General features: G+C 39.3%; 2 protein-coding genes across 6 annotated transcripts in view; one reads left to right on the top strand and one right to left on the bottom strand.

The window, feature by feature from the left end:
• LOC126473429 (nicotinamide/nicotinic acid mononucleotide adenylyltransferase 1) overlaps nt 1–24,703 on the bottom strand; it is a 104,130-nt gene extending 79,427 nt beyond the window's left edge. Inside the window, exons 1-2 of one of the 2 annotated variants that reach the window (XM_050100468.1) lie at nt 24,282–24,703; nt 23,982–24,202 (exon numbers count right to left, since the gene is read on the bottom strand). In XM_050100468.1, coding sequence (XP_049956425.1) covers nt 23,982–24,202; nt 24,282–24,357 — 297 coding nt within the window. In that variant the 5' untranslated portion in view covers nt 24,358–24,703. The remainder of the gene's footprint in view (nt 1–23,981; nt 24,203–24,281) is intronic. The other variant, XM_050100469.1, reaches the window with a different exon arrangement.
• A 304-nt stretch (nt 24,704–25,007) lies between these two features.
• The window catches only part of LOC126473427 (bromodomain-containing protein 8), a 270,271-nt gene continuing 268,828 nt past the window's right edge, over nt 25,008–26,450 (top strand). For all 4 annotated transcript variants that reach the window (XM_050100466.1, XM_050100467.1, XM_050100465.1 and 1 more), the window contains exons 1-2: nt 25,008–25,186; nt 25,283–25,376. In XM_050100466.1, the coding sequence (XP_049956423.1) occupies nt 25,168–25,186; nt 25,283–25,376 (113 nt within the window). In that variant the 5' untranslated portion in view covers nt 25,008–25,167. The remainder of the gene's footprint in view (nt 25,187–25,282; nt 25,377–26,450) is intronic.

The raw sequence follows: 26,450 nt of genomic DNA, 5'->3' as shown, positions 1-26,450 counted from the left end.
CTTATCATCAGTTTAACTGTGTTTCAGGGACAATAATAGGATGTGACTGTATAAAACAAATTTGTCTCCATTTATAACTGGATCATTCCTCTGGCTTCAGACACATGGACGGATGCGTATTTATTTACATCTTGTTGTTGCCCACTTACCTGCCTCTAGTATATTGTCCACCTATTAAGAATTAGCAGTCTTAAGATTATGGCCATTCCTCTATTAAGAGGACTAACAAAACTTAAGTCATGGAGTGAGCAGGTGTAAATAATTAGTCGATTCTGTAGGCAGACAATGGTGAAAATTGTTGATTTACAACAGGAATTGGGAATAAGTAACATATCTTACTGAGGCAAGAACAATGTTAACTATAATTGCAGTAAGCATGAGAAATCTCAATTAGACCAGGTGGCAAGTTAAATCACTCACACTATTACATGACATTTAATGTCAATCTCAGAATAAACCACATTTCATGTGAAAGTTTATTTTGAGCTGGCACACAAAGGATAAAACTGGAAGTGTTCTTTTTTACATTATATTCCACCTCCTCCCCTCTATGAATGATATAAAGAAGATATCATGAATGTCAATTTCGGGAGAACATTACACACTAACATCTCTTTGTTTCATGAATTCAATGGAGCATTTTTACAGCAGTGTTTACTATTTACAGCTGTCCATGTCTTGTATTAGCTGTTGAATACTAAATCGTCAGCAGAATGACTGACTGCTTCATAGTGCCAGAATCATGCTACAATGGTTTAATAACCCTGCTTATGTATCAAAGCTGATGTTTCGATGTGCATGAACATGTGATCATACACTGCTGACCAGACTTCCCAAATATGGGGTCACAATGAATTTGAAGTTCTTTTGTTTGCCAGAAGAATATATTATCTGCAGTGTAAAATTTTAAATTGTGAGAATACAATATGAACATGGTGTATGTATAAACTGTCATAAGAATCTCTCACTTTGTATATGGCAAGAGTTTACAAAGGGCTGCCTACAGTCTGTGCACTTAGATCAAGTTGTGTCATAATGTCCAGTTGGAGGCAGCCAATGGGAGGATGGAATGGTGTAAGTAGCGACGTGCTTTTAACCAGATCAACCAGATGACATTCATATGCCATAAAATGTGAACTGCTGGCATTATATTGTTGGCCCTTGGTACGGTTCTATATCTGCCTAGTAATGAAAAGTTTACTATCAGTTAATCATGTGCAGTACTTTTGAATTTATTTTTTATTTTGAAACATTTACGAATGATTTTGTCTTAAATAAGAAATTCTGATTGGGATGACAGACTGAGCCTCAGTGTAGCTTGTGGCCTACATTAGGTTAGAAGGCAACAGCTTTATTTGCCACAAGTGAAGCAAACCCGATGAAAATATGTACTGAAAGAAATGTGCTAACTAACGATTCCAATGTGCCACCCAAATGTTACATTTACTGATTTCCTATGAGTGTATGTCTATTTGTCCCAGCAAATTACTATTTTTTCCCTAACAACATGAACTGCTTACACTCTGGTCTCTAGGAATTAAAGACTGTTGTCACATTATGAATGAATATTTATTTTTGTGATTAATGGAATACTATTCATTAATATGTTGATGGCAACTTACAATCAGCTGCTAATACATCATAATAACTCCTGCCATTGCTCATTCACAACAGAAGTTACAGACATATGCTACAAGGTAAATGTGTAGGCAGCTTGCTGTGTTTATCGCAGAAATGGAATTTAAAGGGCCATGGTATCCATGCTGCATCAATATCTTTAAATGTACAAAAGGCGTAATTCATGAAATTTATTTCAAATTCACTATTTTTGGAAACAGAATACAAAGAAAAAATTCTTTTGCCAGAGCAGTAACACTACAGTTGGAGTGTAAATGATGAACCAAATATATTGAGTGAAGTGTGTATACATTTCATCTTATGGACTGACAAATCTGACAAAAGTAAACGAAATGTCGGTGGCTGTACATTTCTCAGTAACATTCATATAAAATACATTATAATCTAATAAACATGCAAATGTCAGATGGAGGTACATTTTTTCTGGTGAAACCTTGCTAATGCCACGCCAAAATGAGAGCACTAAACTGGCAAGAGGTTTTGAAGCAATGGTGCTGTTGTCTCGTTTGATACAATGAGATAATGATGAGCTTTTTTATTTGTTTCAATCAGTTAACACGGAGAAAATATTAGTCATACACCAGCAGCAAATTACTACATTTAAATGAACTACATGTACGAGGTCTGTTCAAAAAATTCCGGAACATTCGTAATTTCATGCCAATGGTGTGTTGCAGCTAAATACAGTTGGCATCCATGCACATACCTGTGTTTATTGTGTAACTGCTGGATGTTTCAGTGTTGTATGTCTGTTAGTTATTGATCGGTGCTGTATTGAGTAGAACATTGTGTCACACAGTTTGTGAATTTCGAGATGGCACAATTAAGAGGAGCAATGTGTCTGCATTAAATCTTGCATGAAACTTAAGAAAACCCTCATGGATACACACCAAATAATGCAGGAAGCCTATGTTGAAGAGTGCTTAAGACATAATCGGTGTTATGAAAGGTTCACATGGTTTAAAAATTGCTGCATGGAAGTTAAAGATGACCCTCACTGAGGATGCCCTTCAATGTCTACTGACAATGATCATGTAAGGAATGTCAACGAAATTCTGCATGCCAATTAAAGACTGACTGCCTGTGAGATTGCAGAAGACTGTAACATTTCACTTACATCATGTCATAAAATCCTGACACTGCATAGTGGAATGCATTGTTGTTGCCACCAAGTGCTTTTACAGCTCATGAATCAAGAAGAGTAAGACCTTCACCTCACAATTTGTGAAGAGTTTTTGGATTGCACAAATGGGAATGCTTGTCAGGTCAGATCAAATGTCAAAGCCATGCTGATAGTTTTCTTTGGCTTAGAAGAATTAGTTCATGAATTCATGCCACAGGGACCTACTGTTAATGGTACTACTGGGATGTTTTGCAATGCATGTGAAAAGGAAATGGCCTGAAATGTGGCAAGACAATTCATGGCTCCTGCATCATGGTAACACACCCGCCATTTATCCCTATTAGTGTGTGACTATTGCACAAAAAACAAAATCACTGTGCTGCCTCATCCTTCGTACTCTCCAGATTTGGTCCCCGCGGACTTCTTGAAGTTGAAAACTCTGTTAAAAGAATGAAGATTTGAAACAATACACAAGGTTAAAGAAAATTGGCAGATGGTGCTTTGTGTGATCCAGCAAGAGGCATATAAAGACTGCTTCTAGAAGTGGAAACAATGTTAGGAGCGTGTGTCAACTGTGAAGGAGAGTATTTCAAAGGAGACCATGCACAATAAGCAAAAGGTAAGTGTAGAAAAATTTTATGGACAAATTTCCAGAATTTTTTGAACAGATCGCATATTATGAGTGTAAAAACAAGCCATTGGTGTAATATTCTACTATATTTATTATTTTATAAACTGGTTTTTGGCTGTTATGCGATCATCAGGTCCAAAGCTAGATACATGTACCTGATGACGGCACGACAGCTGAAAAATGGTTTGTAAAAGAATTAATATTGTAGAATACTAGACCAGTGTTGTGTGTTTTTTTCCATTCATAATTGACAAAATATTCCAGCAAGAACTAACAGAACAGTCAATTAATGGAACTACATATAGCATGAAGTTTTACTTTTTTTCTGTTTTTACAAGTGTTTTCAGCAATACTTGGAATTTTGCCTCCTAATGCAAGTACTACCCGCCATTTTGATTCCTTGTAATTTTTTTAGTTCCTCAAGTGAATTTTTTGTTAACTGTTTGCCAAATACAAACAATGAAAATAAAAGGTCCAAATAATAACGTCTGTGAACAACCTACTTTCTTCATACAACATGTTTTATGCAACAAAATGTGCAAAACAAAAACAGATTTTCAGAAGCCTATTTTTGCTCTCTTGCTTACACATTAGGTTTGCATTGATTTTGCTCAACTGATATAATAGCTGTTTTATGAGAGGCAGTTGTTTTACAGGAATGGTGTCCGCAAATTAGTTGTTCTGATTTGGTTAGTATAATGAAGTGAAATTATTAGTGCCTTTGTAACACTGAAAGTTGGGACAATACGAGTTCCTTGTGGATATCACTGAGCTCTGGAAAGTCATTGTATTACAACATTTTGTAGACTTGGAATGGATGGGAAACTTTCTTATGGCAGTGTATATTCTGTGAATATTTTGTCATCAGCCGCTGGCTGTGTACGAGAGCCTTTGCACAAAATATGAGATTGAGTATAGAAATTTACAAGTCAGTCAGCTATGCAAAATGTAGGATTGGTGCTAAGCAGTTCAAGTTTGGTATTTCAGTAAATGCAGCAACGTTTATGTAGCCTCTTTCTGTCTATCTAGTAAATATATTATGAAATTCACACCACTTAAATAAAGGATACAAATAACTTCTATTTCCTTCACTCCACACAAGGTAACTTTGTCCACATCAACTAACATTTTAATGAGCAAGTAGCATAATGATTACCAATCTTGATTCAAATGCACAGCATATTTATATGAAGCAAAGACTGATTATAGATGCTGAAATCTGCCAGCAAGAAATGTATTTCTACAATCAATACTTTTTACTGCTGATGAGACCAATCATAAGTAGAATTAGAAAATCAGTTTATGAAAAATCAGGTTTGCTGGTCTGAATGGTGGCCTGTGGTTTGTGATCCACTTGTACTGCAACTTCTGCTTGAAAAAATGAATACTACAATTTACTGCTCCAGTGCTTCAAGCACCCAATAGTGTTGTTCTTGACCCATACTAATCTTTGCGTGCTGCGATGTTTTATGAGCAAAGGTACACATGGGGGGGCAGTGGCTTCTTTGCCCGTGAGGAGGATATTTTGGATGGTATGTCTATTCACCAGTTTCCAGCATTGTATTAATGACAGGTTTACTGTAATTTAGCCGGGTAGCTACTTTTACAACCCCTATCATTGAAATAGTTTCTATCATAGCATTGGCAATTTTCCCCAAGTATTGGTAGTCATGGTACTCCTTTGGCACAGGGACACAAAAGGTCCAGTGCTAGCACAGCCCCTGAAGTGCAGCAACACCAGGAACCCACGACCTGCCTGTGATCAAATATATCGATATCAAGTGACTTTCCCAGCCTGTGCTCCACTGGCATGACAACAATCAGTGAAAGGTGCCTATATTCCAGTCATAAGACATCACACTATTCCATTCACAGCAGTGTCACGAGCTTTCCTTACCATATTTCTACATAAGCGAGACATATGCTTGATTTACTTTTCAAATATGTTGTCCATATGTTTATGTGGAAATATGCAGACAAGTGTTCAAAAGCAGTATCCATCTATATACAACTTCATAATAATCTTTGCACATCATAAGAAGAAAAAACTTCTAACATTTCAGTAAGCCAGCAGATGCTAAATACATGTAGCATCTCTGGTAATGTTTGTAGTGAACAGTCAATGTGTTCAGCTCAAACACATCTATCCCAAAATATTTCTGTTTACTAATCCATCACCAACAGCATTCCACAATCACAGTGATGAACTTAAAACATTCTAGATACTTTGACAACATTGCTTTCTCAGGAGCAAAGCACCTGAGCTAAACTAAGGAACAGCTATTTGACGATCGAGCAAAACCTCCTAAATATGTCGTGAATGAAAAAAAAACTTAAAATTTGGTCATGGAATTGATAAGACACCCTACGAATGCTTGTACTACAAAAGATCTGACACCACTAGGCGTGACAGTTAACTGGCCTCTTTGTATACATATGTTACTAAGTACTGTGTTAGCTGAGTAACAAGCAGTCACTATTCTTATGATGAGCAGCATCCAGAATTTTTAAATGTGTCTGCTTTGTTGAGATGTACAAACATATGCAAACTGGGATCAAAGAATGCCCCCTTAAACTACACTGTTTAAAACATGTCAGTTCTATTAGACCTTCAAGGTACAACAGGCTTTCAAATAGATAATTTAACCCTGTGGTGTCTAGCAGTCAAGTAAACTGAGTTTTAAAATTTTAGTTCTGTGTCTTCAAGTAAAGTTAAGAAAAGTTCAAAACACAAACTAAACTACGTACAGCAACAAAAGTTTTGCATCAGTCCGATATGTTGTGCAAGTGTATTGCTACTGCGACTGTTACTGCAACATTCGGAAGGTCATCCTTGACATTGTTTGTAAATGTACACAGAGTTGCCATGAGCACTACTTACGGGTAGAACAAAGCATTGGAATGCAATTGCAGCATGTCAATTAACATCACGTCACAAAGGACAAGTGCGATCAGTGTCAGGTCCACATCATCACCTTATGCACTGCAGTTGCTCTGCTGTGTTAAAAGGTATGCTACTGTGATGAGCAACTTTTGTAATAGAGGATGTGAGTGTCCTTGCAGGACAAACTGCACAAAAAAATTTGTCACACCAGGAAACATCACACTAATACCATGTAACATTACATCATTATTGATAATGGCCTCAATTTGGTGAGGAAGAGAATCTGCAAGTTATCTCACATACGCCACATCCAGCTGAAGCCACTCACTGATGATTATATACCACAGAGCTACCAACTTGTGGGGATGCTGACTGCTACATTTGCACCTGTTGCTCCAAATAGAGCCAGATATTTTCTGTGGGATTAAGATTGGCTCATTTAGTGGGCTGTCTAGGTATGACAGAGGACCTGAGAGTTTATCAACCAGAAACGTATGTGCACACGCTTTGTGAACATGGCCGTAGTAATCTTTGAAAACTCGAGCTCTCACAGTATACCCGTCATCACGAAGATTTAGAACAAAAGGAAAACAATTTGGTCACCGACAATGTTGAACTAAACATTGTGGATTGTCTCCACTGTAATACGAATGAGTAGGCCCAAACTGTGGCATGAAAAAATCCTGAAAACATCAGAGAATCAACTCCAGCCTGAACTACAATCTCCACACGTAGACAGTTAAAACTTCACTTTGCTATCGATCCACTCGATACCTCGCGTCATTTGAAAAGAGGCAAAATCTCTACTGGTCAGACCACACTATATACCTCCAGTCATCTTTTAGAATTGCTTGGGTGCAAGAGATAGATGTCTTTCGTGCCAATCCCATCAGCTACTGTCCAGTTTGTGTATGGTTTAGCCAGGTGAAATTATGCAGCTTTATGTGGCACTGTGAGTAATGGCCTTTTTTTTTTTGCAAAGTACTCAACTCTAAATGTCCACTGCATGCAGTTCCATTCATAATGACCCCTCAGAAACTAGTCGAGATGAACCTGCCGTAAGAAGCAGCAGCAATTCCTGTCAGGTCACTGTCAGTTAGGATATTTTTACGACCACTATTCTTACATTGTTATGTGGTTGCAATTGGCACACCATGCCTTGTAGATCTGTTGGATAGCGTGCACTGATACACCAATAAAACAGGCAACTTCCTTCACAATGTAATCATCAGCACAAAGTAGTTTCCTTTCTGCCTTTCTGTCATGTCTCCATGTTGACCCACTTTAATGCACTGATTCCATGTAACTTACTGCCATATAAAAAAAATGCACAAATGGTGGAGAATTATGTTACAGTTCTACACCATCTACAGAGTTCCAAAGTTATCAGTGTGTTCTCTTAAGGGAGGGAGTACTAATATTTTGTCTGTTGAGGTTATTCTGGCTGGATACGCTACAGCCATATTTAGATTGTGCACATGAGGGAAGAGAATAGTGTCCTGGGAACTGGAATCATCTCTCAGTGCAATAGGATGCAAGACCAGTCTTTTTTCCACAGCACGATAAAGGCCTGTATGAGGAAACCACAGAGAAAAGTTTGGGGGACTCTATTCCGCCAATGTTACATAGATGTTTGCATCCACTTTGACAACAGGACATTACTGAACCCAACACTGCATGTTAGCAGAAACAATCTTATTTCCTGTCAAGAGGGTGACCAAAACAAAACAAAGCTAATTTACGTGATGCAGTTACATGATTACCTGTCACAGCAGTGGCAACTCTGTGGTTGTAGAATAGCAATCACTTTTAGAAATATGGGAGAATTCTGCAACAAATTAAAAGCCTATCTTGAAATCTTTTACAAGCTAGAAGTGGGAGTAACATTAATATAGTTTCTAGATTGTATCCCATACTTTCTTGGCTTTAAGAGGGGTACTGGAATTGCTTTCATCTACAAATTGGGTAGTAGTCCTCAGGATATGCAGTCAGGAAGACGTTTACGAGACTTCTTTTAACAGCAGGACAAGGCATTAAAGCTTACTGTAGGAAATTCTACCTAACCCAAGATGAGGTTTGTGAGGCACTGAAAATCTGATTTCCAGTCTCATATTGTGACTGGCCAATTTAATTCCTCTGTGTAACCCAAGATAAAAGAGGCTGGCTCCTCTTCAGTCCCTATAGGTTACAATACAACGCAAAATACAAAGTGTCAAACTCTTGCATCTAGTTAACATGCCTGGACAACAACAAACAGGAAAATGGAGCACTGTCTTGGTTTAATCCTTTGCCAGTATCCAACTAGTTGGATGCTGGGCGCAAGTGACACTTTCCACAGACAATAAAAAAAGTAGCTCCATCCCTCAAATAGGCACACCATTTTTCTTGACACAAGCAGGCGTGTGGTGTACTTAGTACACATGTAAAGAATAGCTGTCTTTATGTTACCAAGGTAAACATGTATGAGAAAAACCACAGTTTAGCCTTAGTTTAAAGAAACAACAATAAAATAAACTTACGCGACATAAGCTAGCAGTGTTTAATTAAACAATAATAAAATAAACTTTCATTACGTCACTATGTTGCCCTCGGTAGGTGTTACGCGATGGTAATGATACACTTGAAGCATTAGGAGGCACAGTTCCAGTGGGTCACAGCCAACTGCTTAGTTGATTACTAGTTATCTCAGAGGCAACTGCCTCACTGTGGGATTGGGTTGCTAGCTTATAATGAGAGTTATTTTCTTGCACGGATCATAAATTTTTCCTCCCCTAGCTTGCCGTTTATTTTACATTACTGCTGGTCACTTAGACATACAACAACACAGTTTATCAACGAGTTAGCTGAAGCAATAATGAGGGAATAGGTACAGGCTTGCAATTGCGAAACAACAATGGAGCGGTGCAAAACAATTTTATTTGTGGGTGGCAAACTTTCTACATAGACATATCCACTCAAGAGTTAAAAACATATTTTGCTCAACATTGATGAGACAGCCCCATGACTCAGAAATATTTACTAATTTTCACAATCCAGCAGCTATGTGTACTACTCTGTTTGGTAAAATCACTGCTCCAATCTACTACTAAGATCACCCACTGCCATAGCAGACTAGTACAAAGTCTGTGACAAGTTCACTATTGGCATGCTCATACAGCATAAAACGAACAACACACTGTTAACGCTGTGTGCTGGAGGTAGGACTAACAAATGAGCTCTCATAAGAATGACAAACAAAACACTACCAAGCCTCATTTTATCTTCCGATACTACTTCTGGTCGCTTAACACAGGTGAATCAGAGGTCTTGAAATCTATTTTGTAAGCACATACCGACAGGTCTGTTGGTGCTAGAATCTCTCACTACTCCATACAAGTCTACAAAACCATTCTAGATCCACTTACATATGCATGCCATTTTAACTGCCTTTGCCTTTTCACTTTCTCTGAACTGAGAAGTAGGAAGTAGATAGTCCTATTAGTAAAAACTGTATGCAGGTTTAGGGAGTTTTTGACCTGATGGCTTTGGTTTTACTTTATTTATCTTCAGTTTATTTAGGTTAGTGACTTTAGTTGCAGAAATTGGTTTGGAATTCATTTTGTGATCAAATTAATGTGATTAGTGTTTACAAAAATGTGTACAGATGACTAATATTGTAGCAACCTCTACAGTAACTCTAATATTTGGTATTAATGATTTTTAATTTAATTTAATTTTATACAGATTTTTTGGGGGGAGGGAGCAGTATTCCAAATTAAAGAATAATTATTACTGTAGCTAATTCAATACTCTTTAATAATTTGTGTCAGTTGTGGAGTAATTATAAGGAACCTTTCAAACCCACACTGTACTATGCAACAATTTTTTTTTTATAATTTACATAATTTTTTTTTCAAAAATGCTAATCCAGAAAAGTTAATTTTTTTCTGTTGGTTAGTACCATTTAGTACTATATTCTCTGTAATGGAGAGCTTCCACTTTTAAGTTGGGGAGGTTTTATTTTAAAAAATCTTATTTTTTAACTTTCAAGGGTAATGTGTGTCTTCACTGAAGTTGTTTCTTACTAATTTCTTTGTTACAAAGTTGATTTCTATTGTCTTTGTTGCAGTTATTTCTTATCACTTTCTTTGTTGCAGTTATTTCTTACATTTTGTTGTAGTTTCTTTTCAGTTTGCTTGTCTGGTTGTTCATTGCAGGTTTCTGTATTATAGTTTTTCAGTGCTAATTTGTTTTGCTGGAGAGGTTTCTAAGAAATCTGGGACCATCCGGTGAGGAATTTGCCCGTTGACACAGTTGCAGTGTGTTTTGTGAAAAGGACTGTTTGAAATGCCTTCTCACTGGGGCCACAGGAGTGGAGTGTGCTGACTACTTGCATATCCAGAAAAAGAGTGATATATAAGACAAACAAAAAATAGAATTTGTTCAGGTTGGGAATAAGTGTTCTCATTTGAAGATTCTGTTTCAAAGTGAAGATGTTTCCAGTGACAACTTTTTGTGTTCTAAATGTTCTGACAGAATAAAAATAATGATAGTATCTGAACAAGGTGAAGCCTCTCATGGTGCAGATTTTGCTTCAACACAGAAAGAATTAAATACCAGGAGTCAGTCAACTACTCAGGTAGGTGTTAGGCCTGTTAAGAAACAGTCGTAAGTGAAGTTGAATCATGAGCTCTATGCATCAAGAAAGTGCAGAGAAATTACTAAAGCTATGGATGAATACACTACACCAAAACTGACCACACTTTTCAAAGTATAAATTTCATCTTCAGAAGAAAATGGACCAAAGCACTGTTGCACCTCTTGCCAGGAATTTTTCACCAATATCAATTCAGCTGTTGAATATTGTGCATCCTACAGTGAAAAGGTGCACATTTTAACTATTATTCCAGAGACATTTTCAAAGAAAACAATTTTGAACCACGTTCCATCAGTATCAAAGTACATAGTAGACAAATCAAGAAATGTGAGGTCTGTAAAAGGAGTCTTTGGAAGGCCAGATCCCTAGTATGGTCAATCCTGGAGAAGCAGCTCAAGTTCAAGTAGTACAGTCATTTTATCTGCAAGATAAATGGGAATGTTCTCGCCAGAGTAAAAAAAAAACAAAAAAAAAAAAAAAAACCACCACCACTAGAACTGTAACTGTTAAATGTCAAAAAGTTGTGCAAGTGAAGAGGTACGCAACTCGCAGTATTAAAGAAACTTTTGTAATTTATAAGAGCAACTATACAACCTCACATACTGGAAGATCAAAATTTTATGCACTACGACCTAAGTGGGTAGTTCCACACCCATCTAGAGATGTCTGTTTATATGTGTACTGCATGAATTTTGAACTTTGTGAGGTGACTTTAAAGGACTTACTGGAGCACATGATGTATGACACCTTGGTTGAGCATGTGAAGTCATTAGTAGTCTGTGACATAAAGCGAGAGACTTGTTTGTTTCAAGAATGTGGTGACTGCCCTATAAAGGGAGGACTATCTTTACAGACACTTGGCCTGGAAGACGTAGCAGATATGAGGGCGGATCAAATATAAACAGAATTTTATTTTTTATTTAAATTCATTTATTGAAGAACTCAAGACAACTATAATTTATTTTTCCACATAGGCTCCTGCTTTGAAAATAAATTTGTTCCAGTATATGGGCAGCTTTTTGATGCCCTCATCATACAAAGAAGTGGGTTGCTTCACCAGCCAGTTGTGCACGAAGTCTTCCACACTCTCGTCATCTTCAAATCATCCCCCTCCTAGAGCTTCTTTAAGCAGTCTGAATAAATGGAAATTGCAGGGCAGTAAGTCTGGGCTATAAGGAGGATGACCAAGTGTAGTCCACTGCATTTCCTGTAGCTTGGAGACAGAGCTGCAGTATGGGGTTGCGTACTGTCATGGAGGAGGAGGATCTGTCAAATCAATTGGTATCGTCTTTTATGGCGACATGAAACTCTCGCCTTGTTCAACAGTTTGCTGTAGTAAGCAGCATTGATTGTACACCGCTCATGCAAAAAATCAATCAGCAAAATGACTCGCTGATCGAAAAAAAAGTGATTGAAAGAAACTTGCCAGCTGACAGTTGAGTCTTGGCATTCAGTGGTGCTGCTCCCCTTTCCTCTGCCACTCGTTACTGGCTTGTTTGGAGTGTGGAGTGTAATGGTGGACCCATGTTTCATCTAAAGTGATGATCGGACTCAAAAAAATCTATTATCTTGCTATAAGCCTCTGGCAGGCCTCCAAACATCTGAACTTCAGATTTTTGGCCAAAAGTTTAGGGACCCATCTGGAAAACACTTTACGGAACTGTAGGTCGTTTGTGATGATTGCTTGACAGCTCCGATAACTGATTCCGACTTTTTGTGCAATTTCTGATACTACCGCCCGTCAATTGTCATCAATGATGTCTTTAACCGCACAAATGATTTTGTCTGTAATGCTGGTGCAACGACGGCAATCGTGTTGCTGATTTTCCACACATTCTTGTCCTTCGTTGGACTTTTTATGTCACGCAAACACACACATCCTTGAAAATGTTTTATCACTGAACTGTGCAGTCATTCTTTGGTAAATTTTCACCGCTCCTTCACGAGCAAGAAATTTGATAATAATGTGTGCGCAATGGAGGGGTGCACCTATTGCTCAGACATCATGACCATTACTGATGACACGGCGGGAAATATCTAACAGCATGCTCTCCTCACTTCTAATGGTCCCACCTAAGCATAGCAGAAGTGCGGGGCCAGTCCTGCCAACTGTTTATGTTCAGGAACAAAAATCCCATTTATATTTGATCCCCCCTTGTAACTCTGCAGAAAATTAATATGTGATATGGGAGGAAAATAAACTAATTAAGAAAACTGTTACTTTTGACAGATTCATTGATGAACATGGTAAATGGCCAGTGAAAGCAGTAATACACCAGCATCTGGAGAAATTGCAACAACACATCGTAGAAGTGAAAGGGTGTGTACAGGCTGAAGAACTATGTTTAGTGCTTCACTGTGGTTTTGCTGAGAACTGGCCTGTAATTCTCCCGCAAGAAGTACAAGGATATCATTGGAGTAATGACCAGGTTTAAATTTTTACAGAAGTGACATATTATCAAAACAAGACCCCAAGTATTGCTAGCAATGTGCAAAATTCTTCAACTGCAAACCGGGGCAGAGAAGATCATCATTATTTCTGATGGTGCTCCTAGTCATTTTAAAAATCATTACCAGCTGTTTGGATTGAGTAAGTCGCTTGTGCCAAGTGACTGGGTATGCAGTGCTACTGGTTACGGGAAGGGCTTTGTGATGGTGTAGGGGGCCTGCTGAAGGAGCAAGCTACAAAACAGGGGGTGGGGGTGGGGGTGGGGGGGTGGGGGGGGGGGGGGTGCTGTAGGAGGTTGGAAACAGAAACAAACCTCATACACTTAAAATTTTCCCCAAAAATCTCACTGCTATCAATTACAGTTTTCAACAACCTGTCTGTACCTAGAATTACATGAGCTTCACTGATTTTCAGGAGCACTTTGAATGCTTCCATTTTGTTGCGAATGCTGCAGCAGTTAATTGCAAGGATTTTAATAACCTCACCTGTGGGAGACGCTTCACTAGATCTTACAATTATACTTCTGGGTATCCTACAGCTACCACTATCTGGACAGTATCTGGACTGGATGGGTAGTCATGTAATCACAAAACCCTTGTGCGCACCCCATCCACAATCAGCCACCTGGGTAGCATCCTCTAACGTGCAACACACATCCAATCTATTCAGGATAAAAAAAATTAGGGTGTGTATGAAGGCATACAGAAAACAGTCTTTCCAGTGCCCCATCTGTCAGTGGGTCAGGATAGGGGATTACTAGCAGAGGAATAGGCTACCCTCCACCATGCATCGTATGGTGACTTGCGGAGTATAGATGTAGATGCAGATATTACAGACTCACCAAATAACACAGGAAAGAAAGATATTAACATTTCTTTGTCAGTGCCTTTCCAGATGCTTTTCTTACACCCAAAGTAATACTGAAATATGCTCCCTATGCTTCCTGCCAGGTTAATTTCAATCTAAGAAAGCAGCACAGGGTCACTGACAACACCTCCAGTATGGTATCAGCACTGTCATGTTACATAATAATTCCAACAGTATGAAACAGCCAGCCACCATAATCAGTGCAAAACCCGTTGGCTTTGACCCGTGACGTAAGGCTGTTGTGGTGTGTGACATCACGATGGCGTGGAATTTAGTTTGTGAGAGTGGCATGTTTGTAGGTGTCGTTTTGATGTGATCGGTGATGCTCTCTGGTGGTATGTTAGGTGATGTTTTTGGTTTAATTTGCACGTGTGGAATGTTTATAGGTGGTGTATTGTTGAGGTCGGTGGTTCTCTCTGGTGGTGTGTTTATGGGTAGCTTGTTACGTGGCGTATGGAGTTCATTTGCGTGATAGCATTGCATGTGCGTGGTATTGGGACTGTGCTTTCAGTGGAATATTTTTCAGTGAGTTAACGATTTTAGTTTTGTTATTTTGATGTTATTGTACTTATTTTCTGTTCATTGTGTGTGAATTTTGGTAAATTGCTTTTTTTATGTATTTGGCAGGTATGGATATGACTGACAAGGTCAACAGTTTTCGGCTATCGGTGATGATGGGGGGGCAGTGCGTTGTCTCTAATAAAATTTCTTCAACTATTCGGATTTTTGGACAACGTCGTGAAGTGTTCAGTACGCCATGAAGAAATGAGGCTTACTAAAGTTCCGGCGTCTCAGACCAGGGACGGCTGTATGTGGAGATGTCTTAAGAATAACAGGTCAAGGGAAGTGTTCAATTCCAATTTTGTTGGTTTGTTGTGTTTTTTGAGGTAGTGATGATTGTGGACATGGTTGTAGTTTTGGGTTTTATGATTTGGTATCGGTAGTTTCTGTTGACCTTATAGGTCAAGGGAAGTGTTCGATTCCAATTTGTGGGATCAGGAGCTGCTGTTGAGCTATGTAGGTCAAGGGAAGTGTTATTTGTGGGATCAGGAGCTGATGTTGAGCTATATAGGTCAAGGGATGTGTTCGATTCCAATTTGTGGGATCGAGAGCTGCTGTTGAGCTATATAGGTCAAGGGAAGTGTCCGATTCCAGAGGATATTGTGTTTAGTGGAATTTGGGGAGTTTTGTGTTGTTGGTTTTTTTCGTCATTTTGTGTGGTTTGGTATGGTGGTGTGTGTCTAAATTTGTGTGTGTGTTGGTTTTTCAATGTATTTTCGTGTTTGTGGTCATGTTTACATAATGACGTCATAGACGCCATATTGGAGTCGTAGTGTATGGCTGTTTCCGCCACATTTGTGACGTCATGGGTCAAAGCAGACGGGTGGAATCTGACGCTTCCGTATTTCCAAACTACTACTAGATTGAGAACGAAGTATTACCTATTTTTCAGAATCAAGAAGTTCCATGCATATCCTTATGGCAATATATTCCACATAATTACTAAACTCAAGCAGCTTATTTGCCTATTTGATCTAAGCAATGCGAGGGGAGAGGGAAGATGGGAAATGGAGATTTATCCATGTAGCACAGACTATGGGCCCTCTGCTGCCAGGGCCACAGCCTCACTGCCAAGTTTTTCAGTGAAACATTATACCACTGATATTTAAAAGCTGTTTTCAAACATTTATAGAATGAATTCATTACAATGTGTTATATTTCGCTTATTACAAAATGGCGCAAGAAGTTTTCTTTAAATTTTTTTCCAATCTGGTCTGTAGTGCATCATTACGGGCTTGCATCCAAACATCACTGCACAGACTGTATCCTTTACATTGTTAATACATACAGCTCACCTCATAAATGACTGCTGATACATCCTTGTCTCAAACGACATGGAACACTACGCAAAACAGTCAATCTAAATATTCCCTCGACATGTATTTATTCAAATTAAGGTTAGTGATAAACCATATCACATAATGCTATAATATACTATGAAAAGGATAGTTGCTACTCACCATAAAGCAGAGATGCTGAGTCACAGATACACACAACAAAAAGACTGTCGGAAAGTGAGCTTTCAGTCAACAAGGCCTTCATTGAAAATACACAGACACACACACAGAAACATATACAAATGCAACTCTCACACAATATTGTTACATTCCATCCCTGATTTCACATAATGCTATTTTTTACATGCTGTTTTACCTTTTTTAAACTTCGGAGTATCCCTTTACAGTGTGCTTCTCTACAAGGTGTAGTGCCCCCAGAATTTTACGAAAGTCTGGAGACACTTGTGTCCCAGCCGTTTTGAACACGCGTTATTTTAAAGCAGGGCGTAAGGTTGAGCATGGGATACTGCACCCATTTATTGTTTGTGCAAGCAAAACTGGAAGGGAGATAATTCGTTGGCACTGGCAAGTGTTCAGCGCGAGCTGCCAAGAATAAGCAAATACGCCCCGGAAGCTCCGTGGCCGGCCACAAAGAGTAATGTAGCATTGTAGTGTTAAAAAACAAATGGAGACACTCGAAATAGTGACTGTTTATTAGACATTGAACTGCTGTTGAGGGTACGTGAACTGGACGTGGATAGTCAGCCACGATAAAAGCTTATGTATTAATTGTGTTCAAAAATGTGTAATTAACCAAGTCTGGGTGCCCGGTAATGTGTGAGCTTACGTCATAAAGTTTAGTTGTTTTTTTGTACAAAGTGGAAATCAATATGTTCTGTTGAATTGAATGATATTCCAAGAGTAGCGTATTTTTTAAATAAAAAGAGAGAGAGCAAGAGTGTGAAAATTTCCCCTTCCTAGAAGTGAAATCTTCGGAGAAGCGTCCAGTGCTAGCAGAAGACATCAGCGCTGCAAGAAAGCAGAACCTGCATTCTTCAACAAGTATGTACACGAAAACACTTAAGCTGTATAGAGAGATCTTAACATTACACTGGGCCACCGCAAAGGTTTCAAAAAATTTCTGTATAGTTTTCATGTATGGTTTAGTGTTAAACAAATTCAGATACAAAAGCGTGCTCCTTCTCTGCCCCAGAATGTCAGTCTCAGGTTTTCGACTTCTGCCACTAAGTACAATGTAGATAAGACTTCCTTATCTGCTCCATCACAACTATTTACGGTGTGGGACAGAGCTAGCGGGTGGGTCAGTAATGTACATTCTACCTAGAGGTCTGAACTTTTTAAATTTACAATGCAACTCATTTTACTTTTTAAAGCGAATTGTAATAATTTATAATAAATTTCCTCACTTTTTGTATAAATGTTGTTCTGCATATGTTTACCTCCATAGCTCCACTAATGATTAAATCTGCTGGCGGATATACGAGTGTTGAAATTAATCCGCGTGCTAGTATTCTAATGTAAACTTCTTTTCACAATTCTTTCTGTTTGTTCTAAGCTTAACTTCAGTGGGGAAACACTTATCCAGACCATTAGTGCCTAGAGTAGTGTGAGTAACCACCTGAAAACAAGATTGAGACTAGCCAGCAAAACAGACACCAAGCACTAAGGAGCTTTTTGAGGCAGCATCTGCCTCCATAATTTGACAGTCTTGACATGTCACTGTATAGTGACATACGTGGTTTAACAATTTTCCTATTAGGAAGGATAGGAAACATGGAGCGACATTCATATATTTCTTGATGTAAAGCAGTGGATTCTCCTTGCTATGTGAATATAACTAATGAAAGTTAAGTTGTGAGTAGTAGTTTGTTTTTCCTTGACTATTGCTTACTATGTTCATCTGATAAGATTAAAAAATCAAAGTGTACAGTGTCTGGTAGTTATTAATTAAGCGACATGAAATTTTACTGAACATCACATATGTTATATGTGAGAAACAAAATAACACATTTCAAAAACACATTTTGTATAGTGGAATAGGAGTCCTGCAGTTCATCAGCGGTACTGGGACTGTGATATCTTAAACTGGCCCTGCTTGATTATTGCCTATGAAGTAGCCTAAGCATTGCATTAAGAAAAGCTCCTTTGAAAGGCACTGTTTGTAATCCAGAATGGGTCACAAAAGTCTTTACCCAGGGAGACTGATCCGAGTTTATGAACATTAATCTTTGGCCACAGGCTTAACACAGGTGATAGTAACAGTTCTCAAAACAGAAGATTGAGAATGCCAGGTAGTAATTCCTCCTCTTTTCTACCCATGCATCTTCCGATTACTGCTCATATTGCCCCAAAGGATGTCACAGCATCACACATAGTGATGAAGTATTGATTCCAGCAGTTAATAGATGATCTAGGTTTGCAGTGTATATACTAAACACTAAGGAGCCCCAGAGCAGCATTTCTCACCCTGTCTTAACTCTGAGCCCCTTTGGCAACATTGTATACTGATTTTACTGGACCACTTGTAGGAGAAATGTGGCTACTAGTGGTGACCACACACTAATTTTCATTATTAGCCCAGATGCAATCAACTATGCCTGCAACAATCTGGGAATTACCAACAATATTTGTGACATAGGGAGTGTACTTTATTAAAGTACCTGTCCATGGCCATCAATGGACCTTCAGACACTTTAGGAACTTCTGAAAAAACAACAGCATCCAACCTCTGGCCCACACTCTTTTCCAATAAATTTCACAATCAGAACAGTAGTTGGTCAGAACTTTCAAGACAGAAGTGTTGCATGGTATACAACTGTCAAGACCTTGAAAAGTTTTCTCACTTCACCCAATGACTGTAGACTGACAATTCATTCCATGGGTGCAAGGGCAACTCCCTCCTGGAACTGCTGCACCTGATATAGTAGCTTCCATGCCCACAGACTCCTTTTTTTTGGTCATCAGTCTACTGACTGGTTTAATGCGGCCCGCCACGAATTCCTTTCCTGTGCTAACCTCTTCATCTCAGAGTAGCACTTGCAACCTACGTCCTCAATTATTTGCTTGACGTACCCCAATCTCTGGGGTCGACAGAAGCGTCCGATCCAACGCGTCGGCTATGACCCGTGACGTAAGGGTGTTGTCATGTGTGACGTCATAACGGTGCGGAGTTTGGTTTGAGTGTGGCTCTCTCCAGTTCTGTTTTATCTTATTTTATTTACTTTTCTGATCTGTTCATTCTATCTCGTGAGATTTTTTTTTAAAATTTAAAAACACTTATTACTTATTTTAATTATCTGTTTCCTCGAATTTCTGTTTTAGTTTATTATGTTTATCTTCCTGATCTGTTCGTTCTATCCCGTGAGATTTTTTTTTTTAAAAAAGACAAAAAACACTAATCAGCTACTGAAGCATCTTTATCTTCTATGGGTTGCAGGGCTTACGACCCCTGGGGAGGTGGGTGGGTATTCATGCATGGCTGTCTTCACTTACACGTTGTAGCTACGCAAGGCGTCTAAATTTGTTTATATTTAGTTTGCCCCCCACCCAAAACACCCCATTTCCCACGCTTGTCCCGTTAGTGTCATTAGGCTTCTTGTGGAAAGTGTGTGTGTTTTTGTTTCCGCCATATTTGTGACGTCATGGGTCAAAGCAGACGAGTAGGATCGGACGCTTCCGTATTTCCCAATCTCTGTCTTCCTCTACAGTTTTTGCCCTCTACAGCTCCCTCTAGTACCATGGAAGTCATTCCCTCATGTCTTAGCAGATGTCCTATCATCCTGTCCCTTCTCCTTATCAGTGTTTTCTACATATTCCTTTCCTCTCCGATTCTGCATAGAACCTCCTCATTCCTTACCTTATCAGTCCACCTAATTTTCAACATTCGTCTATAGCACCACATCTCAAATGCTTCGATTCTCTTCTGTTCCGGTTTTCCCACAGTCCATGTTTCACTACCATACAATGCTGTACTCCAGACGTATATCCTCAGAAATTTCTTCCTCAAATTAAGGCCGGTATTTGATATTAGTAGACTTCTCTTGGCCAGAAATGCCTTTTTTGCCATAGCGAGTCTGCTTTTGATGTCCTCCTTGCTCCATCCGTCATTGGTTATTTTACTGCCTAGGTAGCAGAATTCCTTAACTTCACTGACTTCGTGACCATCAATCCTGATGCTAAGTTTCTCGCTGTTCTCATTTCTACCACTTCTCATTACCTTCGTCTTTCTCCGATTTACTCTCAAACCATACTGTGTACTCATTAGACTGTCCATTCCGTTCAGCAGATCATTTAATTCTTCTTCACTTCCACTCAGGATAGCAATGTCATCAGCGAATCGTATCATTGATATCCTTTCACCTTGTATTTTAATTCCACTCCTGAACCTTTCTTTTATTTCCATCATTGCTTCCTCGATGTACAGATTAAAGAGTAGGGGCGAAAGGCTACAGCCTTGTCTTACACCCTTCTTAATACGAGCACTTCGTTCTTGATCGTCCACTCTTATTATTCCCTCTTGGTTGTTGTACATATTGTATATGACCCGTCTCTCCCTATAGCTTACCCCTACTTTTTTCAGAATCTCGAACAGCTTGCACCATTTTATATTGTCTAACGCTTTTTCCAGATCGACAAATCCTATGAAGGTGTCTTGATTTTTCTTTAGCCTTGCTTCCATTATTAGCCGTACCGTCAGAATTGCCTCTCTTGTCCCTTTACTTTTCCTGAAGCCAAACTGATCGTCACCTAGCACATTCTCAATTTTCTTTTCCATTCTTCTGTATATTATTCTTGTAAGCAGCTTCGATGCACGAGCTGTTAAGCTGATTGTGCGATAATTCTCGCACTTGTCAGCTCTTGCCGTCTTCGGAATTGCGTGGATGATGCTTTTCCGAAAGTCAGATGGTATGTCGCCAGACTCATATATTCTACACACCAACGTGAATAGTCGTTTTGTTGCCACTTCCCCCAATGATTTTAGAAATTATGATGGAATGTTATCTATCCCTTCTGCCTTATTTGACCGTAAGTCCTCCAAAGCTCTTTTAAATTCTGATTCTACTACTGGATCCCCTATCTCTTCTAAATCGATTCCTGTTTCTTCTTCTATCACATCAGACAAATCTTCACCCTCAGGGGCTTTCAATGTATTCTTTCCACCTATCTGCTCTCTCCTCTGCATTTAACAGCGGAATTCCCGTTGCCCTCTTAATGTTAGCACCGTTGCTTTTAATGTCACCAAAGGTTGTTTTGACTTTCCTGTACGCTGAGTCTGTCCTTCCGACAATCATATCTTTTTCGATGTCTTCACATTTTTCCTGCAGCCATTTCGTCTTAGCTTCCCTACACTTCCTATTTATTTCATTCCTCAGCGACTTGTATTTCTGTATTCCTGATTTTCCCGGAACATGTTTGTACTTCCTCCTTTCATCAATCAACTGAAGTATTTCTTCTGTTACCCATGGTTTCTTTGCAGCTACCTTCTTTGTACCTATGTATTCCTTCCCAACTTCTGTGATAGTCCTTTTTAGAGATGTCCATTCCTCTTCAACTGTACCGCCTACTGCGCTATTCCTTATTGCTGTATTTATAGCGTTAGAGAACTTCAAACGTATCTCGTCATTCCTTAGTACCTCCGTATCCCACTTCTTTGTGTACTGATTCTTCCTGACTAATGTCTTGAACTTCAGCCTACTCTTCATCACTACTATATTGTGATCTGAGTCTATATCTGCTCCTGGGTATGCCTTACAGTCCAGTATCTGATTTCGGAATCTCTGTCTGACCATGATGTAATCTAATTGAAATCTTCCAGTATCTCCCGGCCTTTTCCAAGTATACCCCCTCCTCTTGTGATTCTTGAACAGGGTATTCGCTATTACTAGCTGAAACTTGTTACAGAACTCAATTAGTCTTTCTCCTCTTTCATTCCTTGTCCCAAGCCCATATTCTCCTGTAACCTTTTCTTCTATTCCTTCCCCTACAACTGCATTCCAGTCACCCATGACTATTGGATTTTCGTCCCCCTTTACATACTGCATTACCCTTTCAGTATCTTCATACACTTTCTCTATCTGTTCATCTTCAGCTTGCGACGTCGGCATGTATACCTGAACTATCGATGTCGGTGTTGGTTTGCTGTCGATTCTGGTTAGAACAACCCGGTCACTGAACTGTTCACAGTAACACACTCTCTGCCCTACCTTCCTATTCATAACGAATCCTACACCTGTTATACCATTTTCTGCTGCTGTTGATATTACCTGATACTCATCTGACCAGAAATCCTTGTCTTCCTTCCACTTCACTTCACTGACCCCTACTATATCTAGATTGAGCCTTTGCATTTCCCTTTTCAGATTTTCTAGTTTCCCTACCACGTTCAAGCTTCTGACATTCCACACCCCGACTCATAGAATGATATCCTTTCGTTGATTATTCAATCTTTTTCTCATGGTAACCTCCCCCTTGGCAGTCCCCTCCCGGAGATCCGAATGGGGGACTATTCCGGAATCTTTTGCCAATGGAGAGATCATCATGACACTTCTTCAATTACAGTCCTGTGGATACACGTTACGTGTCTTTAATGCAGTGGTTTCCATTGCCTTCTGCATCCTCATGTCGTTGATCATTGCTGATTCTTCCGCCTTTACGGGCAATTTCCCACCCCTAGGACAAGAGAGTGCCCTGAACCTCTATCCACTCCTCCGCCCTCTTTGACAAGGCCGTTGGCAGAATGAGGCTGACTTCTTATGCCGGAAGTCTTCGGCCACCAATGCTGATTATTTATCAAAATTTAGGCAGTGGCGGGGATCGAACCTGGGACCGAAGATGTTTTGATTATGAATCAAAGACGCTACCCCTAGACCACAGACTCAATCACACTATATTGTACACACCTATCTTACATCTGAAAATGTTCATTTGGCCATTCACCTGAGCAGAATATAGGTGTGTGGTTACTGACCTCAGGTAGTGTCAGCTGTGATTTTGTGCCCAGGCAAGAGCACATGGTTCAGCATCATGATCAGCTTCAGCTGCAATCCCAAATGTAACAAGTGCAATCAGACAACCATTCCCAGCTCCCATCAACCTGTTCAGACCTCAAGACCTGCCTCTAGTTTTACTGATGCACAGTACCACTATGGACTGACGCCTCCAAAGGAAGGAGCCGGAAATTGGTGCTAGTCCCAGAAGTATCTCAAAGGAGGTGGAACACATTTCACTGTATTTATTACCTGCCCAAGAACTGATGCCATTGAGGCCGATCAGAGTCCAGCTCCACTGTTGCAACTGCACCCAGAAGAAACACCATCAATGTAGCCAGAACGGAATAAGACTTGTGTAATTTTCTTGATGCTGAGCTGCTGGTGGCAATCATGTCATCTCCACAACACTCAGTCTTGGTCGAGACTTTGCGCCAATCATTGCCGACAGTCAATTAGACGGTGGAAGCTTATGTCCACACAAACAGATGTAGACATAGTTTCAGTTACCTTGCAAGTGGATAGCGACATCACTATGACAAGCAAGGATTTAATTAGGCAGATCAAGTTGTCAGCAGTACACAACTGCAATGGCTTTACACTGTCTGCAGCCCAGTATGAAGTGACAATCCTGCTTTGTTCATTAAGATTTAGTTGGTTACAAATGCATGGTTAGCAAGTGCCTTACGACGATTTTACGAATTGATTGCAATTGGTTAGCAAACATTTTTATTTTATTTTTGATTGCTCATTTACTACTGCATGAACCGAGCTTGACTCTGATTATAGTTTACCTGCACTCCATGATATGATAAGCATATGTTGCACGACTAGTGAATCCGTCTCAATGCCACAGCACTATCATTATCATCGAAAGGTTTGTCACGTTACAGTGCAAACGTATTTACCTGATGGTGCTGCAGAACAAATCGCGTTCGGGACCACGTATCTTGTTGACACTCCCATGTCGACAATTTAATCCAGTCCGAATTCTTCAAAGCAAGTTGTAACATTGCACAACGATGAGTTGAAGACAGTAAATCCTTTTTCTCGTATGCGTCATGGACGGGTGAAACTACTCCACCTATGACTTTATAGCCCAGACGTTGTAGGTGGTCTCGAGCAATTTCTGAAACAGTAGTTTCATTACTGCAAATCTTCTGCATATTAAACAAGAAGAAATAATTATTGGACAGATACAATCTTACCAAACATTCGGAGGTGCATATGTGTGGGAGGATTGTATGCCCCACAAGCGACAAGCAACACTTTCGTTTGCGTCATTTCCAGTTCGAAACATTCAACAACACCACAAGAACGCAAAAATTGTTAAACCCCAAAATACCGGGTGAAACATCAGCTGAGAGCTGATTATTACCCCAGAGATCATATACTCTGATGTCCTTCCGTGGGCAAGATAACAGATATTGACAGACAGATGAATGCAGAAACGCGTTAAGTTGTTCGCTCTTCGTTTAGGTCAAAACATAGTTCCTGTCACAGCAAAAAAATTATTAAGCATACAGATTCTCTATGTAATCACTCAAGAACGTTGCATCATTTCTTTTGTATGAATGTTGATAGCCGCGCTATGTTTTCATTGGCTTGTATTAAGTGACTAGGTATTACGCACTTCAGTATTCAGTTGTCATCGGATTTCTTCGCCAATCCGTCGAACAAGGAGTGCCACCCCGTGTGCTGTGTGAAATGGAAAAATATCGAGGATGGGAAAGGAATGTGAAAGAAATTCAGTTTCATCAATTGCATCTAGCTAAGAATGATTATTTTAAAAGATATAACGTTTTATTTCACACCCCTGGAAAATCCAGTTCAACATTTCGAATGTTTGCATGCATGCTGCATTTGTTTCCCAGTATCTACGCATTGAACTGTGGAACATTTGACAATCGTTCCGAAACTTATTAATATCTGTGAAGGCGCAGTTGGTTGTATATGTATTATGCTCTGTGCTGGTGTTTGGTAAACGAAATTGTTGGGAGATGGTGGTGGGAAAGTGATGCGACGAATGATTATTTTCTTGTGTATCACTTGTCTGTCGTGTAGATCTTTACGTCGAGGGTAACATTGTTCATTATGACGTCTGCAGTGGAGAGTAAATACATCTTAAGTTTTTGTGCATGTAAATATGAACTTTATATTATATCCCGGCACTTGCACTTGATAGAAAACATTTTTGTTTTTGTTTCAGGAGGAAATGTTAAGAAACTGTCCATGGACCGATGGTCAACAAGAGAACGATTATGTTTGGCATCAGCAGTATTTCGCAGTGGAGACCAAAACTGGTCAGTGAATCTTCCAAAAATTTTTTTTTCAAGCAATGCACGGATGAAAGCACGAGCCCCAGACGGTGTATGGCTGTATCAACACGAATTTCTTGTGGCATGCACTGCAGCTGTAAAGCAGATGTATCATGATACTAGTTTTATGCAGTGTACCCGTTCAGTTTACTTTTTGAGCCTGCTTAGGTTGAGCCTTGATATTTCCTTGACAGAGTATAGTACGAACAAAAACGTGTATAGAAAAATCCTCAGTTTCAGTTGAACAATTTGCATAAATTATGTCACTAAAGTACTTTTTTTCATCATGCTGCTAAGGAATGTGGGACATTTTTTGTTTGGAACTACCTCCAAGTGCGTTAATGTAGTAGATGATACTACTCTTATCTGTATTGCTTTGTGTTTTAGCACAGATATGCCGTTCAAAGATTTCACATTCAGCCATAAAACTATTTTCTGTTTCAGACTGCTTATTTCTCTTGATGCTAATGAGAAATTTGCGTCATTGTAATTCATTAGTGATCTGTTTGGCATGTTTAATTTCGATTTCAGTTATAAGCCTGTATCTAACGTCACCATTTACAGATTGCATTCAGTCCACATTTGCTTCCTTATCGTGATTTTGATCGTATGTTATTTACTGCTTGTGATAACCAGTAATTTTTATTACATCTGCATGCTTATTTAATAGGCATAGGCCTATCAATTTTCACAAATTAGAAAAAATTATCTGTGCTTACTGACCTGTTGACAATAAGGATGGTGGCAATGGAGCACAAACTTATACCAAGTTAGGGTGAAAAATTGACTCTGTTTTCAAAGTAATCTTCCGTGTGTTACCTTAAGTGATGTAAGGAAACTGTAGAAAACCTAAATCTAGATTGATGGACAACTCTATACTATAGCAGGACAACAAACAGGCAGCATATTTTAATATTTTTGTGTAGTTCTTGGGCAAAGTGACTGACTCTGTTCGTCAAATTAAACAAGTGTAACTTTTCAGAAACCAGCCACAGAGGTAAGATTGGAGAGATTTGAACTTCTACAGTGCCTTGCCAACAATCTTTTTTCGCGTGTGAA

The sequence above is a fragment of the Schistocerca serialis genome, chromosome 4 (genome assembly GCF_023864345.2).
Source record: "Schistocerca serialis cubense isolate TAMUIC-IGC-003099 chromosome 4, iqSchSeri2.2, whole genome shotgun sequence".
Taxonomy (NCBI): domain Eukaryota; kingdom Metazoa; phylum Arthropoda; class Insecta; order Orthoptera; family Acrididae; genus Schistocerca; species Schistocerca serialis.
This window is presented reverse-complemented; position numbering and strand designations above follow the sequence as displayed.